Source organism: Halichoerus grypus, chromosome 8 (assembly GCF_964656455.1).
Source record: "Halichoerus grypus chromosome 8, mHalGry1.hap1.1, whole genome shotgun sequence".
In the NCBI taxonomy this organism is placed as follows: domain Eukaryota; kingdom Metazoa; phylum Chordata; class Mammalia; order Carnivora; family Phocidae; genus Halichoerus; species Halichoerus grypus.
Window position 1 is genome coordinate 130,130,007 of NC_135719.1, and position 19,238 is coordinate 130,149,244.

The following is a 19,238-nucleotide window of genomic DNA, read 5'->3' on the forward strand; positions in this document are numbered from 1 at the left end:
TCTGGGGGGCATTATTTGTATAATTCATAACAATAATTTCTTCAAACTCCTAACACGACTATTACTATCATGTACTTGCCTTACATTTTAATCTTTCTATGAGTTGCATTTCCTTAAATCCAATTTAAAAACTGGTACAGGACTTCATTACTTACGATTCAAGTGTGAAAATTGTGGACTAGACAGGAAGCGACTGTGATCACGCCAAGAGAATGAGTGCTCTAACCCATGAGCGAGGGAACTTTCAGGAAAGAGTCTGTCATCCTAAAACAAAGAACACAGCACTTCAGTTCAATGATTACAAAATGTAAGGATCAGGATTCATTTAAATGTGCTGAAAATGAAATTGAACCTCACTATATGAGCTATGTTATACAACAATTTAATGGTAAAAAAATAAGTGCACGCTAAAGAAAATATTAAAAAAAAAAAAAAGAAAAAAGAAAAAGGAGAGAGAGAAGGAAATCACTCATGGCCATAACAGCATGCCATATTTCTTTCTAGTCTTTTTTTTCCTGTGGCTTGGTTTTGTAAATGTTGTTATAAAACTGTGTTCTTCATTTATTTATACTAATACTCTGAACACTTTTGAAGTCACTATGTTATCTTAACCTTTAGCTTATGTGTTACTCATGTACTATCTAGTGGATAAACTATGGTTTCCTCAGCTATTACTTTATTGGGCATTTAGGTGGTTTCCAATGCTTTTCTCCTATAAATAACAATGTGAAAATATCTTTAAATATATAACCTTTTCTATATTTAGGACTATTCCTTATAACAAATTCTTAGGTAGAAATACTGGGTCAAAAAAACCCAATTTGATGTTTTTAAATACACTTAGCTACACTGCATTCCATAATGATTATACCAATCCTCTTACTCATTCAACAAATATTTAATACATAAACAAAGATGAATATAGAAAAGGGCCCTCTCCTCATGGGCTGTATGAATGTGTTCTTGTACCCAAATCTTAGCTGAAAATGGGAATTTTAACTACAAATAATTTATTAATTAGATTAAAAACAAATGTTTTAATATGTTTTCTATAATAGTGAACTTGCAGTTTTTTTTCTCTTGGATGTGTTCTAATTATTTACACTACCCTTTACTTTTTTCTTTTTTTCACTGATTCATTCATGCAACAATAATTTATTGGGCACTAAGTATGTGCTGGTCAAAGAGCAAACAAAACACTGAGGTATACAGTTACGAAACCTTCAGGCTTGCAGAAGAGAAAGGCACCAAATAAATAAACTATGCAAAATATAATATAATGAAAAACTACAATGAGTGCTAGAAGAAGAATAGGAAATAGTTAAATTTAGATTAGAGGTCCAGAGGAGGCCCCTCTGGGATGTGACATTTAAAGCAATATTTGAATGCTGAGTATGAATCAGCCAGGCAAAAGCTTACGGGTGGAGGATGAGAAAGTGGGAGGCAAGGGGGAGCAGGAGATGGTGGTCGGGGATTGATGTCCCAGACTTGTGTGAGGGGCTGAGGTGGGAAAGTTTGGTGTGTTTGAAGAACTGAAGGAAGGTCCCTTGGCTTCGGCACACTAAACCAGGGAAAGTGGTTACAATGAGATCCAGAGGTGAGATTTGGATTTGGGATTTTTTTTCTTAGGTACAATGAGAAGGCACTCAAAGGTTTTAAGGAGATTCCTATTTAAATTTTTTTTTTTTTTAAAGATTTTTTATTTATTTATTTGAGAGAGAGAATGAGAGAGAGAGAGCACATGAGAAGGGGGAAGGTCAGAGGGAGAAGCAGACTCCCTGCTGAGCAGGGAGCCCGATGCGGGACTCGATCCTGGGTCTCCAGGATCATGACCTGAGCCGAAGGCAGTCGCTTAACCAACTGAGCCACCCAGGCACCCCTCTATTTAAATTTTACGGAGATTTAGGGGCGCCTGGGTAGCTCAGGTGGTGAAGCATCTGCCTTCAGCTCAGGTCATGATCCCAGGGTCCTGGGATTGAGTCCTGCATCAGGCGCCCTGCTCAGCGGGGAGTCTGCTTCTCCCTCTGCCTGCTGCTCCCCCCTGCTTGTGCTCTCACTCTCTCTCTCTGTCAAATAAATAAATAAAATCTTTGAAAACAATGGGGCACCTGGGTGGCTCAGTCGTTAAGCGTCTGCCTTCAGCTCAGGTCATGATCCCAGGGTCCTGGGATCGAGCCCCGCATCGGGCTCCCTGCTCCACGGGAAGCCTGTTTCTCCCTCTCCCACTCCCCCTGCTTGTGTTCCCTCTCTCGCTGTGTCTCTCTGTCAAATAAATAAAATCTTTAAAAAAAAAAAAAAATGAATAAATTTTAAGGAGATTTAAATTTATATTTCTCAAAGATACTCTGGGCTCTATGTGAAGAGATTGAAATAGCACCAGTGTTGAAGTGGGAAAACCAGTTTAAAAACTGTAATTGAGGAGGACCGTGGGGCCGAGGGAGAGGAGGGGATCAAGAATGCTGCCAGAGTCTAGATGAGACATCTGCAGGTTAGGTGGCCCCCATGGATTCCTCCCAGACTTCGCCCCACAGAATAGGGCCTCATGCCACAGCACCATTTGATGAACTAGTCGTCATTCTCCGTATCAAGTACCAAGTTTATATTTTATTTCTTTGTCACATATGTATGTATGCAAATGCAAAAGAAAGGCCAAAAAGAACAAGTTTATGTATAGTGGTAAAAGGTCTATTTATTCTGAGCTAAAAGCATGGACATTATCCTCAGATAATTCAAGATCATTAGCCTGCATGTACCAAGAGGGAGTTTAGGTCTATTTAAGATGAAGGCCCTGAGTGATTTATGGTTTTTACTAATTATGGGGATTTCATAAGAAACTAGAAGTCCTTCAGTGTACGATGTCTGGAAAGGAAAGGATATACATCGTGTCCCCAGCGCATTCCAATAACTACTTTGAATGAGCTGACATGGGGCAACTAAAGGCGGGGCCAACAGAGCTAGCTTATCACAGTTCAGACACGAAACACTTAAGGCCTGGATATGGAGTTGGAAGATGCACAAATGAAAAGGAGAGTTATGTCCTCAACCGGTGCTAGAAATCTCCATTTAATTAAGCGTGGTTTCTATGAAGCATGAAAGAGAAAAGCATAATAAATGGCTTCCCACTAACAGATGCTTTGATCATTATGGGCCAATAAGAAAAAGAAAAAATAAGGGAAGCAGTGGAGAGAGCAAGAGGGGAGCTGTAGGTCTGGGCATCGTGCTGAATGAAACAGAGTGCAAAGACAGCCTTAAAATGGGCCTACCAGAGGAAGGATACAGCACCCGAAGACATTCAAATCCTATTCATCCTTCCCAAAAGACATGGTTTTAAATTTCTAAAACAAAATCAACTGGTATCAAGACATGAGTTATATGTTTTCTGTTTACAGAAAAAGAGTAATTTATATTTTCAATGACAAAACCAGCTTATTGGCATATGACAATTAAAATATTTCACTCTTAGCAAATTTGGAAAATACAGAAGAAACTGAAAGAAAATAATGCAATAAATTAAAAAGTAGCCTACTAGCCTAATTTAAGGGTATGTTTTCGGATTCTTTTTTTTTTTATTTTTTATTGTTATGTTAATCACCATACATTACATCATTAGTTTTTGATGTAGTGTTCCATGACTCATTGTTTGCATAAAACACCCAGTACTCCATGCAGAGCGTGCCCTCTTTAATACCCATCACCAGGCTAACCCATCCTCCCACTCCCCTCCCCTCTAGAACCCTCAGTTTGCTTTTCAGAGTCCATAGTCTGTCATGGTTTGTCTCCCCCTCCGATTTCCCCCTTCATTCTTCCCTTCCTGCTATCTTTTTTTTTTTTTTAACATATATTGTATTATTTGTTTCAGAGGTACAGATCTGTGATTCAACAGTCTTGCACAATTCACAGCATTCACCATAGCACATACCCTCCCCAGTGTCTATCACCCAGCCACCCCATCCCTCCCACCCCCCACCACTCCAGCAACCCTCATTTTGTTTCCTGAGATTAAGGATTCTTCTTTATAAATACCTTTTTGTCTTGAGATTACCATTTGTTGACAATTTTATATCCTACTTTTTCATGTAGCATGGGAATTTTCTCTACCATCGTCATTATCATCATTATCATCATTATGGTTATACCATAGTTTATTTGACTAATCTCCCATTGTTGGAAATCCAAGGACGATTTCAGGTTTTTTTTTTTTTTTCCTGTTATAATTTGATAAACATCTTGGTATGCAGAGCTTGGTCCACATTTTAAATTTATTAACATAGATTTCCAGAAGTAGAATTATGAGGTAACACATTTTAAGGGTGCTTTTTAATAACCATTTCATCTAAATTGTCAAATTTATTGTCAGTATGCTGATACTCATAACATTTCCTAAATATCCTTTTATGTCTGTGAGAGTTCTAGTAATATCCCTCTTTCATTCTTAATATTGGCAATTTGTATATTCTCTCCTTTTTCCTAATCAATCTGGGTAGAGCTTTAAAAATTTTATTGATCTTTTCAAAAACCTGGTTTCGTTTTCATGCCCCTTCCCCATTTTCCTGCTTTCTATTTCATTGATTTCTGCTCCTATCTTCATTATTCTCTTCCTTTTACTTTATTTAGGTTTGTTGTTTGTTTTTTAGTTTCAAGCTTGGATTATCAATTATCAACTTTTCTTCTTTTGAAATATACACATTTAATGTTATAATTTTCTCTCTGAGCACTATCTTAACTGAGTCCCACACATTCTGATAAATTGTACTTTTATTTTTATACACTTAAAATATTTTCTAATTTTCCTTTTGAACCCCCAATGGGTTATTTAAAAATATGTTGTTTATTTTCCATCTAGGAATCGTCCAGATATCTGTTATTGATTTCTAGCTTCATTCCATTGTAGTTAGATGACATACTTTGCATAATTTCAATCATCTTAAATTTACTGAGATTTGTTTTGCTGCCCAGAATATAGTCTATTCTGGAGAATGTTAGATGTGCACTTGAAAATTACATGTAATCAGCTGTTGTTACGTGGAGTATCCTATAAATGTCAGTTAGGTCTAGTTGGCTGATAGTGTTGCTCAAGCTTTCTATATCTTTACTGATTTTCTGCCTACTGTTTTATCAATTACTGAGAGAGGGATGTTGAAATCTTCAGCTATAAGTATAGATTTGTCTATTTTTTCTTTATGATTCTATCAAGTTTTGCTTCACATATTTTGACACTCTGTTAATAGGTACATACAATTTAGGACTGTTATCCTTTCCCTTTAAAATTGTTGACTTTTTCAAACCACTCATATGCCTCTTTTTCATGTATAGAAATGAGGAAGCTTAACTCTAATTCAGCTTTATGTTGCAACATTTTATAGGTCTTCAAAAGACTATCAGACTCCCTCATATTACCTTGAAATATAACTAATGAAATGAACTGTAAAAGAATACCCCCAAAGAAAAATATCTCACAATCCCTTTGAACAATCAACATACTAGAATTTGGAAAAACCAACCAACCAACCAACCCTCAATTTTCTCCAATTTTATATTGATATTTAATTTGTGGAATTTCTATACAACTAAATTTTACAAGGTAATCTTAAAATGAATGTTTCTTTTGAATTCTTACCCATCTTTCAATCAAATACTTAAATATTTAAATGGAAGTACAGGTTAAAAAAGGAAGATTCTTTGCAATTTTAGGAATCCTAGCTTTTGCTTTTTACCAATTCTTATATCCTTAGCACAAGGACCTATTTTTATTGCTGTCTTAAGTCTCAACAAGCTAGTTAGCCAGAATTCCCTGCAAAAATTCCACTGGGTGAAGGGACTTGCATTTTCTAATATTTTCCCTGGGTTTCTTCCACTTCTCTTTCATAACCCACATTGTAATTGGTTTCTTAAAAGCTGTTCCAACCTGACTAAATCTCTTTGCTAAACTGATCTCTAATGATTAATATTTAATGACGCCCACCAAGTATTTTTCTCTCAGGAATATTATAAGTTCAAAGTTTAGAAGACAGATGATACATGTGATTTTTTTTTTTAATTTTAATTTATCTAACCCTTCCCCTGGAGAGAAGGAAAAAAACACTTATGTGTTTCTGAATCTGTGGCAGCAATGTTTTCCTGAATTTGTCTCTTGCCTAACAACTTAGTGTACCTCCATCTCTTCCCCACTCTTAATTCCCAATTCTCCATCAGTGCTCGAAAAAGCTTAACCTCTTCTTCAGTAAATTTTATTCCTATTTGAAAGTTCACCCTGGCAGATAGTTTACTTAAGGCCTGTCTTCCCTATCTCGATCTGCACGGCTTCAATTTTAGCTTTTAACCTCAATGAGGGTGAGGCTTTCCTTGTCTCAATCCTTCTACCTACCCATCCAAATAGTCCAGAATTTAGCACAGCACCATTTGCAGTAAGGAACCCAAAAATGGTCATATATGCTCATTTCTTGGCCAAAGTGAAGAAATTAAAGTTTGCTATGGTTGAAGCTGGGAAATAGGAGACTGCCACTCTCACATTCCAGTTTCTTCATGTTGAAAAATGAGGTCGCTGGAGCAGATCATGTCTAAGTCTTCTGGGCACTAACATTTGATGATTCTAATCTGTCTGAACAGAACCACTGAAGAACCAGTACTCTATGCAAATGATCTTTACCAGAGGAAATGCAAATGTATACAACAATACCATAAACCCAAAGCCACACCTGTCCACATGAAGGGACTCACGAAAATAATGTGCCAGATCAGGCTATTGGATTAATTTACCTTTATCCAATTGATATTTTATTATACATAATTTAATATTCCTAGTGACTCACTAATGAAAAAGATTGTACTTGTTTTTTTTAACATACTTTAGATTTGGATCCATATGGCTTTCATCCATTTTCAGAAATCAAATCTACTCACAGTGGATAAAAATTTGCCATAAATAAGGATACTCAAGAGAATGTGCCACTGACTTAGGAATCAAAGGAAGAAATCAAAGATGTTTTAATCATGGTGCTTCATTGGAATCAGTGCTTCTTCTCTTAAGGTGACTGTTGTAAAGGAAACAATGCTTATTTGGATAAATATGTTATGAGATTTTTAATTAAGACTAATAAGACATTTAATCAATATTCCTTATATTTTTAGCCTCTAGAATTTTTGGCGATTAAAAGTGTTACCTTTACAGATGAATTTCTCTACAATCTTTCCTAATGTCCTTGTTTAGTAAATTATAGGTAAGGTGAAAGTATGGTGCTTATCAAGGGAACTAAGTTTGGTAGAGGGCGGGCTCTAGTAGGTTAAAAAATTAATATGCTCATCTAAGTATCTGTGTTGATTCCTAAATAAGCACCTTGACTCACTGCTATTTTCAAATTTTATAACAAAGAAAAATTCCAATTCATTTGGCAATCTTTTGTTTAGAGCTAGATGAAATCAACTAGTTAAATATTATAGCTGGCAAGTTAGTATTGATCACTTCAAAAGAAGAAAAATCTCTTTAGACTTCCGCATGATTTGTTTGCCTACAAAGTTTCAGATGTGTCATCTAAGCATTACTGGAAAAACAGCATTTAAATTTTTTGTGAGAATTCCAGAAAAGCTGAAGCTAGGGGGGGAAAAGAACTATTCACCAATTTAGCACGTATAGTATGCTCACTGTGTATTCTGGAGTTAAAGATGAGGCACAGTGTCCTCAAAAGTCATATGATCCAGTAGGGCAGCATTTCCCAAATTTCAGTCATCACCTATAGTTATACTTAGTATTTTTTTATGTTAGCTTAAAGATTAGCCTTGCACCCTAAATCGCTATATAGGAGAGGCTTAAAGGATGGGAGACTGGTTGGGGATAGGGGAAGCCTGCAGTTGTATTTGCACAGCAGTTTATATATGATTTCTCATCTAAGCATGGAGAGAGGTGATTATAAATGAGACACCTGGAGTATTATGGGGTTAAAGCTCCTCAAATTCTCCCATGGTTGCTGCTATTGTTTCTAAGCGACATCTGTAAAATTACCTCAATAACAATACACCGGTGATAGATTTTAAGAGTTATTAAATGAACATCACCTCTCATCTTGAATTGCACCAGGAATTATGCGTAGCATGCAGCAGCTACCACTGGAGAAGATTTAAGCTATGTACAGAAATAGCTGACCTAAGAGAGGAAGTGCTAACAGCCATTAACTGCCATGAGCAAAGTATAAGCAAATCATGGAGAGATGCAAGGAGGGAGAAACAGCTTCCAGGAGCAAAGCATGTACTTATATCATACAAATGCTTACACTGAACAAATATGACAAAGGGCTTTGGCAGACTCTGTCTGCAGAAACTGTGCCGAAAACCATTGTCAACACTTCCTCACCTACCCCATCTTATCCTGCAAAACATCTGCTTCTTTAAAAAGACATTACGTACTAAGTCTTCAACTAGAAATTGAAAATCATGATTTTCCTTTCAGGAGGAGGAATAAAGGGGAGGAAAAAAACATACCTTCTGTGATTTTACTATAAAATCCCCTGCTAATTAAAACTGTATATTTAGTATGGGTAGAGAGCAAAAAAGGGCGGGCAGCAAATGGGGATTTTTTTGGACAAAACCATGCTCCTCTGTGAATTCAGATTAGGAATGCTATGTTGACTTTTGAACATTCTGTTCTATTTGAAACAGCTGGGACAGCAAGGAAGACTGTATGTTCTACAGAAACCCAATTTGATGAAAGAGAGGCCATGAAAGGCTTCTGGTGTCGACACGGAGAGAAAATGTCGTGTCAGATTCAGCTTTGAATTGCATTCTAAACAAACTTTTAGATCAGGCTTTGTCCAGTTAACTTGGTCAGCTTAGTACAATATTATATTATGCTCTCAGAAACTGTGGACATTGATCCTACTGAAAATCTTGAAAGCTTTATAGAAATCTAATTTTTTTTTTTCTTTTAGTTTTAATTTAAATCCCAGTTAGTCAGCATACAGTGTAATGTTAGTTTCAGGCGTACAATCCAGTGGTTCAACACCTCCATACATCACCCGGTGTGCATCCTGACAAGCGCCCTCCTTAATCCCCATCAGCTACTTAACCCATCTGCTCTCCATAGAAGTAAACAGCAGGCGGTTGCTGTAGCCTAGACAGAGAGTACCTGGCTTGTCTACTTCCCACTCACTGCTCTCTCCACCACCAGTGTGGTTATGCTGCATGTCTCACTGCCTTCTTACAACAGCAACGAAGTGAGAGAAGCCAGTTGCCAATCTGGTTCTGATGTGCCAACAGTTCCTTGTCTGTCAAGAGTCATGCAGTCAGGGTTCTACAACCATAATGCTAATAGTGATCCTCTTCCAAACCACTGTGCATAAAACTTCCCTGTGCCTTGTCATCATAAACCTCTTTTCAAAAGCCTTTGAAGCATCTTTGTAGCTGTCACATGCTCTACATGCATTAGCTCATTCAATCCTCGCAGCAACCCTGACAGGTTGGCACCATTATTTGTCCCCTTTTACCACTGAAGGTTATAGAGCAAATAAATGGTGGAGCAATTAAATGGTGGAGGTAGTGTGTTGACTACCTTTTCTCTGAACACCTACAGCAATTTATTGAGGCCTCCTCCATTACAGGATTTAGCCCTTTGTCTCTTGCACTACAGTTTGTGTGAAGGCTTTGAATCCCTAAGGGTTGGTAATGACTTTTCTTCTTCTGCCATTCTCTCCAGCTGCACCCCTGCCCCGCAGAGTGCTTGTATGTTATAGAAACTCAAATGTTTGTTGAATGTTGTATTTAAACAACAACAAACACCAATGTCCTGCAATTAGAATGGAAGCTCCAAAGAGGCAGGGGGCTTCATCTGTTTTGTTCACTGATGAGTCGCATGCACCTAGTAAGTTCCTGGCACATAAGGGACACTGAGTGAATATATGTTGAATGCATGGGTAAGTATGAGGACTTTCCAAAGAGCGGGGGAAGTAATTATTTGATCGGTAAATCAAGAAGAGGACATACTGTATACATGCGCACAGGAAGAAAGACAAGGTTGGTAATTTCTCCTTTCTTGAGACCAGGGGTTGGCAAACATATTCTTTCGAGGGCCAGATTGTACATATAGTAGGCTTTTTGAGCCATTCTACTCTCTGCCATACCTACTCAACTCTGCTGCTGAGCGTGAAAGCAGCCATGGACGATATGTGAATAAATGTGTGGCTGAACTTCAATAAAATTTTATTTACAAAAGCAGTCAGCAGGCAGGATTTGCCTCATGGGAGGCAGTGTGTTGACTCCCGCTCTAACACAATGGGGCAAGAATTAATCTATTCAGTAAGACAAATAGGTAACCATTCCCTTCATGAAGACCATGCCTTTGGCATCTTTGTATGTCCTGCATCCTCACCTCAATTAGGTAGTACAGGGCACTATGGTGTAGTAGCAGCTCAGTATGTTTGTCGAATTAAACTGAATCCTATAGTAACTGATTTCCTGGAACCACAGTTGTCAGGAGAACCAACAAATTCAAGTCACTGCAATGTGCCTTTTCTTTGAAGTCTCCTAGCAGAATATGTGGGCAGTTAATAGCTGTGGAAATAATAGCATATAAAACTAGGGCAGCACCTTCTCTCTTGAGAGAGGACCAATGCCTCTTACTTGAAGCATATCCTTCAGGATGTCAACAATTAACCGGAGGTAGCTCTTCTTATTATCCGTGAAGCCAAGAAACGATTAACAACTGTCTCACTGCCCATCTGAGCTCTTGCTTCTTTTGAAACATTTTCAGTGAATTATTTTCATAAAAGGCATAGTACCTACAACTGGCCAAAATATGCTCCCACATTTTCTTCTCCAAAATATGATCTTCTCATGGGTGCTGAGTTAGATTATGCATTATTTTGGGCCAGACATCTGTTACAAATGGTGAGAGTCTACTTATTCATTACTGAAATGGATCAATGTTTTACAATGTTTAAGTAATATTAATGTAGAACAAATGTCATCATAAAATGTGCTTTGCGGCCTTTTCTTATACTTGCACCACCTACTTGCAAAATTTTGCTAAGTGTTGGCCTCACTTACAAACCAGGCCTGATTTCTTCTTCAGCTGCAAATGTAATTTTAAAGAGAACTCCAACAAGATTACTTGCTGAACATGTTAAACATTCATAGCTTTGCCATATGCTGTTATGGAAATTACACTGATTTAAAGCAATTTGGGTATCACTAGATAGTACTGACTCACCTGATACCCAATCTATCTGTAGTGAGAAATAATGTTTTAAAGGTGTCATTTGCGTCTAGACCTCTGTTGAACCAAGAGGCCCGTACTGTGTTTATGTATTTTTGGAGACAACGGATTTTCACATATTAAATATATGGTCCAACATTTGGTGATTTCTAGAAAAATTCAGGTATAGGAGGCCCAAATTTACACTATTATAGCTTAGCAGTCAAGGATATAGATTACCGAAGCCAGGCAGATTTAGGTCTTAAACCTGGCTCCACCATTTAGTTGCTCTATAACCTTCAATGGTAAAAGAGGACAAATAACGGTGCCAACCTGCCAGGGTTGCTGCGAGGATTAAATGAACTAATGCTTGTAAAGCATGTGACAGCTACAAACAGAGCACCTTCACTTGGTTGGCTCAAAATGAGTCGGTAGTATTATTAGCTATTGCTGCCTAACCCTCCTACTTCTGTTGAAGGTTGGCAGCATCCTGTGTAAGTGGTGGAGAAATGCTTGAGTGTATGGGACCTGATGAGGCTGTTGGAAGATGATTTAGTGAAATTAGGATCTGCTATACAAGACAGCAAGGTCACTGTGATAGTCAATAATCCCCGATGATAAAAAAACAAAGGGAAAAAGGCACAAAGTCACAGGACACCCTTTGCACAATTAGAGTATCAATAATGTGGCATAACTGTGTTGTTTTTACTTGGGATGGGGAAAGTGGAGAGCTCATTTTAAGCATGCTAGGGAAGGACTTATGGACATGAACACTGTCTTTAGATCCACTGAGCATTCTATCCAATTACATTCAAAGGACAGAAGAAGCTTCTTAGAAATAATTACATTTGGCTGTAATAAGTGAATATATACAGTGTAATGAATATTCATACATACTGAGGTCTGTGAGAATATAAAAAAGACAGAAGAACCTTTACCTTTTTTTTTCCCCCCTAAATTGACTTGGGAGTAAACATCTGAATATAGATGGATTCTGTCTAGGTCAATGTTCTGAGTGGGGAGACTGTTTTGCTCTCTAGGGGGTGTTTGGCAAGTGTCTGGAGACACGTTTTGATGCCGTAACTTGTGATGGACGGTGCCACTGGCATCTGGTGAGTAGAATCTAGGGATGCTGCTAAATGTTCTAGAATGCGTAAGACAGCCTCCACAACAAAGAATTATCTGGTCCAAATGTTAATGCCAAGGCTGAGAAACGCTGCTCTAAGCTAATAACTGTTCAGGGCCAAATGGGTTTAAAATCATCCACACCCCAGGTGGATCTTGGGGAGACTCTAGAGAATGGTAGGCTTTTTTGTCAATATGGTCAACTCTTTCCAGTCTCCTGTGTTGATTCCACACTAAAGAACCATAAGCTGAAGTAGTTGTATGGAGTTCATATCTTCAGGAAAAGAATGATTGTAAATGCCAAGATTAGAGTTTACAAAGTACTACGTGTTACTTGACCTTCTGGAGACTTCAGCACTGAGAGTAGCTGGATTTACTACGCACAGAGGTGGGCATCCACCTGTGCTGAGCCTCTGACCAACCAAGAGACCAGGGGTCTCCTGGTACATGATTTCTTAAGCAACATCAATGCCAAGAGACAAACAACATGTTAAGCAACAATGGCATAAAATTAAAGATAGTTCCCAAGTAAAAAGTTATAGGTATAATCTCTGGAAATTTTATTCTCTACTCCCACAGAACTGAAAATTAAGGAATATCTTTTCTTTTCTAAGCACCCTTACATTAACCCTGCAGGGGCAGCTCAGAAGGCTGTAGCCACAAACATGAATAATGCTCAAAGACTGAAAATGTATAAAAAGGACATTACTTTTAAGCCTCTGACTCTGTACTTGGTGTCATCTTGGCGCTGCTGAAGAGACTCTCCGTGAACTCTGTATTTAGAATATCTCCCATCAATTCTCTCAGAAAAACTGTGGGAATCCTGAAAAAAAAAAAAAAAAAAAAACAATGTCAAAACCAGTAGATGAAAGGAAAATCAGTACTTGAAATAAGAATTAGAAAGTATTGGGGCGCCTGGGTGGCTCAGTCGTTAAGCGTCTGCCTTTGGCTCAGGTCATGATCCCATGGTCCTGGGATCGAACCCCACATCGGGCTCCCTGATCAGCGGGGAGTCTGCTTCTCCCTCTCCCACTCCCCCTGCTTGTGTTCCCTTTCTCGCTGTGTCTCTCGCTGTCAAATAAATAAATAAAATTAAAAAAAAAAAGAATTAGAAAGTATTGATAATTATAGGTGTTTAGAAAGATCTCGGGGAACCATAGGTCACCAAGGAGAAAGAAGGAAATGGTTGCTCTGGATGCTACCTTAAAAATAAAAACAGGGTTACAGTTTGGTTATTTGCATTCTTTTCACAACTAGTTCTTATGCAGTCTGAAATGACTGACACCTTTTAGCTGAAGGGAAACAGGTTCAAGTAACAGTGAGTTGTCCAAAGATGGTCATTAATGACACCACGTCACTTTTGAATGCTGTGTACTCTCTCTTGGAGTAGTGCCTGACATTAAAATAGTCTGTGTTTAAAAAAAAATGTTACTGTGGCACCTGGGTGGCTCAGTCGGTTAAGCATCCAACTCTTGGTTTCAGCTCAGGTCATGATCTTATGGTCATGGGATCGAGCCCCGTGTGGGGCAGGCTCTGTGCTCAGTGTGGAGTCTGCTCCAGATTCTCTCTCTCCCTTTCCCTCTGCCCCTCCTCCTCTTGCACATGCACGCTCTCTTTTCCTCAAATAAAATCTTAAAAAAAAATGTTACCTTTAAAACTAAAGTCCTCTTTCATCATTAATTCTTAAACAACATTCTACCCTGTTAACCAATACATCACGTAGATTTTTAAACTGAAGGATACTTCATCTGCTCTCAAAAGCACAGAGATTCAGGTAGTAAAGAAATTAAGAAAAAAATGTCATTTATTCATTCATTCATTCTTTTCCCTGTCTCTCCTTCCCTTCTTCCCTTCCTCCATTTTTTGGGGAGAGGATGGAATGTAGCAGTCATGATACCCAGTTATTTAGACATTTCTATTATGAATTAGGGAGAAATTAGAATAAAATGGGAGCAACTGATCTGCATATGTAAGAAAAATTATCTATGGGATTTAGTTCCCCAAATAGTCCCAAGGAACTTATTGAGTGTTCAAGCTAGAAGGGGTATTAGAATTCCAAAGTTCTCATTTTTATATATAAAAAGTTATAGCCCAGTGGAAGTTAAGAATGATTTGCCCAAGACTAGGCAATTTGTGACAGATTGGGCTTGGAGCCCAAAGCTATTTCCTTTCTACCATACCAAATACGTAAGGTTTAAATGTGGAATTGTAGAGTTGAACAACTTCTTTCAAAATAAGGTTAAAAAAATGAGAGGGCCTATGACATGTTTAAAGAAAAAAGGCAAGACTACCTAAAAGGATGAGATTTGTACTTACTATAGCTTATACTTACTTAGTCATAGACTATAGTATTATCAAGAAATATACATGTGAAATATATCTTCACAGAGATGCTAGTAATACCAGTGTGAGTACGAGCCATAGAGATAACATTGCTCAAGCCCCTCATTCTACAGATGAGGAAATACCAAAGATATTAAATAATTTTGTCTGGTACATGAGCTCGGATCAGAGCTTACATCTTTGGGCTCTTGTTGACAGCATCCTGATTTTTAGAAAGTTTTAGGGATTTGAAAAACATGAGCTACATCTCATAATCCAAAGGCTTTATGCATTTTTATTTAAGGCCATGTTTAGTTGTTTTCACTAAGTTGACTAAACAAGCTCTTTTAAATCACAGAGGGGACTTTTAAAGTACATAGAGAGTGGGTTTCAAGCTAGAGGCAGTTAAGGCAAAGAAAATGGGCTTTGTAGTTAATACATGGAACTAGATCCCAGTTCCAATCACTTTATGTACTCCAAGCTTCTGTTTCTTTGGCTGTAAGATGGGGGGAAATAATGCCCATGTGTAGGGTGTCTCTGAGGATTTGAAAATAAGTGTAATATAGGTTAGAATGTAGCTACTGCCTGCTGCATAGTATGTGCATATATAAGCTAGACTTGTAGATAATCACTAGCCCATAGGATGAAAAAAAAATAAAGCATTTTGGTAATAGTAGAGAACTTTTAAATTGTACTTGTGAATATTCTGTTCAGTGTAGACCCCTGGAGAAAAAGTGAGCTGTCACTGGGGGTTAAATGTTTTCTTTTTTATGCTGGTATATGATAGACGTCTGTTTTTCACTGGCAAATGCCACCTGTTTCCAACACCTTCTCTTGTCTGCCCTTCCTTCCCTTAGATGACTTCTGTTAGCTACAGAGAAAAAAGTGGAAGGGATATGGGTGTAACATATTGCCTGCTATCCATACTGGGTAATAGGAGGGTGAGTCAAAATTACATCTCCTTGGACACTGGTTTCATAATCCTTTGATGGGGATTTAGACTGCAAATATATAATCAAATCATGAGAAAGAATCGAAACTTCAGCAAAACGTACTAGAAACACTTCGTTTGTTTTATTTGTGACAGCCTAGATTTCTGGATGTGTCAGCTCAACCTTGGATCCTGTTCAATAATGTTTAGTTACTGAACTATCAAAATATGCTTAATGAAATGTGACTTTAAGATAGCATAGATCTTGAGAGCCACATCCTATCAGTGTCTCTGATCATCAATATGGCATGATCAGGCTGTACTTCCTACTCATTAGATTCTCAAGTAATACGTTAGATTTAAACAAAACCTAAATGTAACATAAGTTATATTTTAAAGCCAATGTGAAATAAGAGGTTCATGGTTTTCAAAGAATACTCTCACCATTGCTAGCTTCAGCCACATGGGGCCAAGGTATTGTAAATCACTACAATTGTCCATTATATATGCGTCCCTAAAGGGATATGCAAGGTATTCTCTGGCCTGAACCTTGTCTGGCAGGACTGGTGGCAGAATTATTTATTTTGCATGTCTCCTCTGTGAGAACTTCAAGAAGTTCCAGTAGGTAAGTCCACACATGTAATTAATTTCCTTGAAAATGAAATGATTTGTGGTTAGAGTTCTATCAATAAATGGCATGGGATATAAAATCTAAAACTGTGGATTTGAATTCAAAGATCATAGTATAGAGATAACCTGTGTACTATCATATCTCTAAAACAAACAGTACTCTGAAAATTTGTAGTTAAAGAAGATAGTCCATAAATTAAAACTGCTTGTCAAAAAAGTTATCTATTGTCAATGTAAAGTGTAACCTCTTTTAAATCTTAGGTGTTTCTAAATTAAAGTTAAAGCTTTAGGAAGCCAAATGATCTTCTAGTGTGAGGGTAAAAGTTTCTATTTTCCTCTATTGTGGTAATATATAAGTTCCAGTATTTTCAATTCTGACTTAATGAATGTCAATAAACTCTGAAAAGATGGAGTATTAAGAGTCCCCAATGTTTTTTGGTCTTTACTCCCTCCCTACAATCTTCTTTGCACATCAGGAAGATGTCACATGTTCTCACTCAGATAAGAATACTGAAAGAGACAAGCCAACTTTTTCTCACTCTGAAGTCTTTGAAATCTTCTAGTAAGCTCAGTTTCTCAGGCACAGACTCCAGATGGTCCAAGGCCACTCGGGTACTCTGAAAAAGAAAACATAAGGAAACCAAACATTATAAAAAATTGATCAATACTCTCAGAATCCAAGTACTAAAAATCACTTGTACCATGGTTAGAAGCAGTTCAAGCAATAGATTTAGAGAGTCAAATAAGAACAGATATAATCGTATTTCTGAGATAAATACATCTTTTTAAGTCAGGAGAATTATTTCCTTTCACAGAGTATATGAGATGCATTTGCAAAACTGACTCAGATATAAAAACTCTTCCTGGATAATTACTTTCAACTGATATGCTATGAAACTTTCTATAGAGCATTTCATACAATATGAATTTATAAAAACCTGCTTCAGCGAACATCAGAAATAAAGCACAAAATAATATTGAGAAACAGATGAATTTGCAGTTACCTCACTATGGAGCATATTAGAGATCCTCACATGTTGCCATTATACAGAAGAAAAAAGTTCTCCACAATTATTTTAGTTAAAAAAGAAGAGGTTCTCATAAAACTTGGGAGAAACATCTGAAATTAAGTATTTGCAACAGGGACACAAAATCCCATTGATTATAAATCAAAAACTTAGTTTTTAATTAGCTGGCCACTGATTGACACCCACCAATACAAACATTAAGAGGGAATTATCTAAACATTATTTTAAAGGCAATATGAACTAAGAAGTGGTAGAATGACCTTGAGAGCAGAGACTGTATCATGGGCATCTCCGCATTCTTAGTCCTGTCACAGGACCAGCACATCTCTGTATTCTTAGTCAACAGATATTAAATTTAAGATGAATTGCAATTATTCAATGAAATAAACCACAAATCCCGTGGCTGGTGCACGGGAAGAAAGTGAAGTGCCTTGTGAGAACCTGGACGTAAGTTTGCACAGTGTTGTTGAGAAGGGAGTGGCCGCCCAGTATTCCATGTGCTGCTTCTCCTACATCTCCCATGTGAGTGGTTCCAAACAACACACTATATAAGTGCAAGTGACATGTCTCACTTATGAGCTGGTCAGTTAAGAGCTGATGTGCTCCTGCTTCCATCCCAGCCCCTGCCATGAGGACCTTGGAGGCCACATGCTTCAGATGGCAGAGCTCCGAGAGAGCTACTGACCATATTGGACTTCATGTGAGTGAGACATCAACTTCTACTGTGTTAAGCCATGAGATTTCAGGGTTTGCTAGTTATTTCATAACACAAATGCCTTAATTATTAAAAATAGTGCCTGAGAAGGACATAAATTGTAGGTTAATCAGGTGGTCAATTGGTTCTTTTTTTGGTGGGAGGAGGCTCCAAAATATGAGTATATGAGGATTTTTTTCCTCAGAAGGAGTTCAGTCTTTCTGGAACCAGAAAGGGTTAGGAACTGGTGTTACCATCATTTGGTATATCCACTTACACTTAATCTTCCTATTTTAAATCCTCTATCTCACCCTAGTGCTGTTGTCTGCCTTCACTTCCAATCTAGAGCTTCTCCAGAACATACACGTATGTCTCTGCAGGGTTTGTGTTGGGGTAGGGATGGAGACAGAGAGTTGAGGGTCTAACTCCTCCTTGCAGACATTTTCGATATACTCATTTCCACCCTCTCCTTCTATAGTATAGTAAATGGTACATCCGATTCAAAAGCCTCCCTAAAATTCTGCAGGGTGAATATTTGCTTTCCGTTGGCATCCCCTTGATAGGCGCTTGCATTTTACCTTCTCTGTTTTGAGTCATTTTACCATTTTTCTTTCAGTATTCTCCAACTTGGGAGTTATACATGTCTTCTAGTTGTCAGTGCATAATCAGTGTTTCTCTTTGTTCATATTCTTATTTTTCTAATGTGATTTTTGAGAGAGCAGAAACACCCTAAGTTCGCCATTTTGAAACTGGAAGTCATATGTGCTGTTTCTTCAAGTTCATAAAATCTTCCTTTTCCAGTTCCATTTAAAGGATTTAGTATTTTCTTCCTTTTGCTTAACATTTATATGCTTGTTAGGATTTTTTTTTTTTTTTTTTTTTTTGCCCCATGTGCTCACTTAAATGCCCATGCATTCTAAATGGCTTCATTTAATTTTTTCATGTGTTGGGAAGATTCATCAGAATGACATGTTTCTTAATATAGGCCCCAACATGTAGGTTTAGGAGAGCAAGTAATTTTAGCCACCATATGTGCTATATGCTTTTTAATAGTAAAATTAATAGATTTCCTCAAGAATTATATTGGCCCTTTAACAATAAAATACAAATCCACACCATGGTGATTTTAAAACAAACTTTTTTTGCATCAGAAAAAAAATCTTCATAAACAATGATTCCAATAGATTTGTAGTTTGGAAACTTTATTTCCCTTTTGTTAATCCCGTAAATTTTCTCATTCAGAAGTGACCCTCTGAACTAGGGAGAAGTATGTTAAACTCATATTGTTCTTAAAATAAGCACATGATTTCTTTCCCTACTGTAAAATTC

The 19,238-nt window shown here is 37.5% G+C and overlaps 1 protein-coding gene across 2 annotated transcripts in view; it reads right to left on the reverse strand.

Annotated features, from left to right (window-relative positions):
* CEP128 (centrosomal protein 128) overlaps positions 1–19,238 on the reverse strand; it is a 387,410-nt gene that overhangs the window by 7,862 nt on the left and 360,310 nt on the right. For both annotated transcript variants that reach the window (XM_036093994.2, XM_078054045.1), the window contains exons 23-25: positions 16,727–16,804; positions 13,014–13,127; positions 156–264 (exon numbers count right to left, since the gene is read on the reverse strand). In XM_036093994.2, the coding sequence (XP_035949887.2) occupies positions 156–264; positions 13,014–13,127; positions 16,727–16,804 (301 nt within the window). The remainder of the gene's footprint in view (positions 1–155; positions 265–13,013; positions 13,128–16,726; positions 16,805–19,238) is intronic.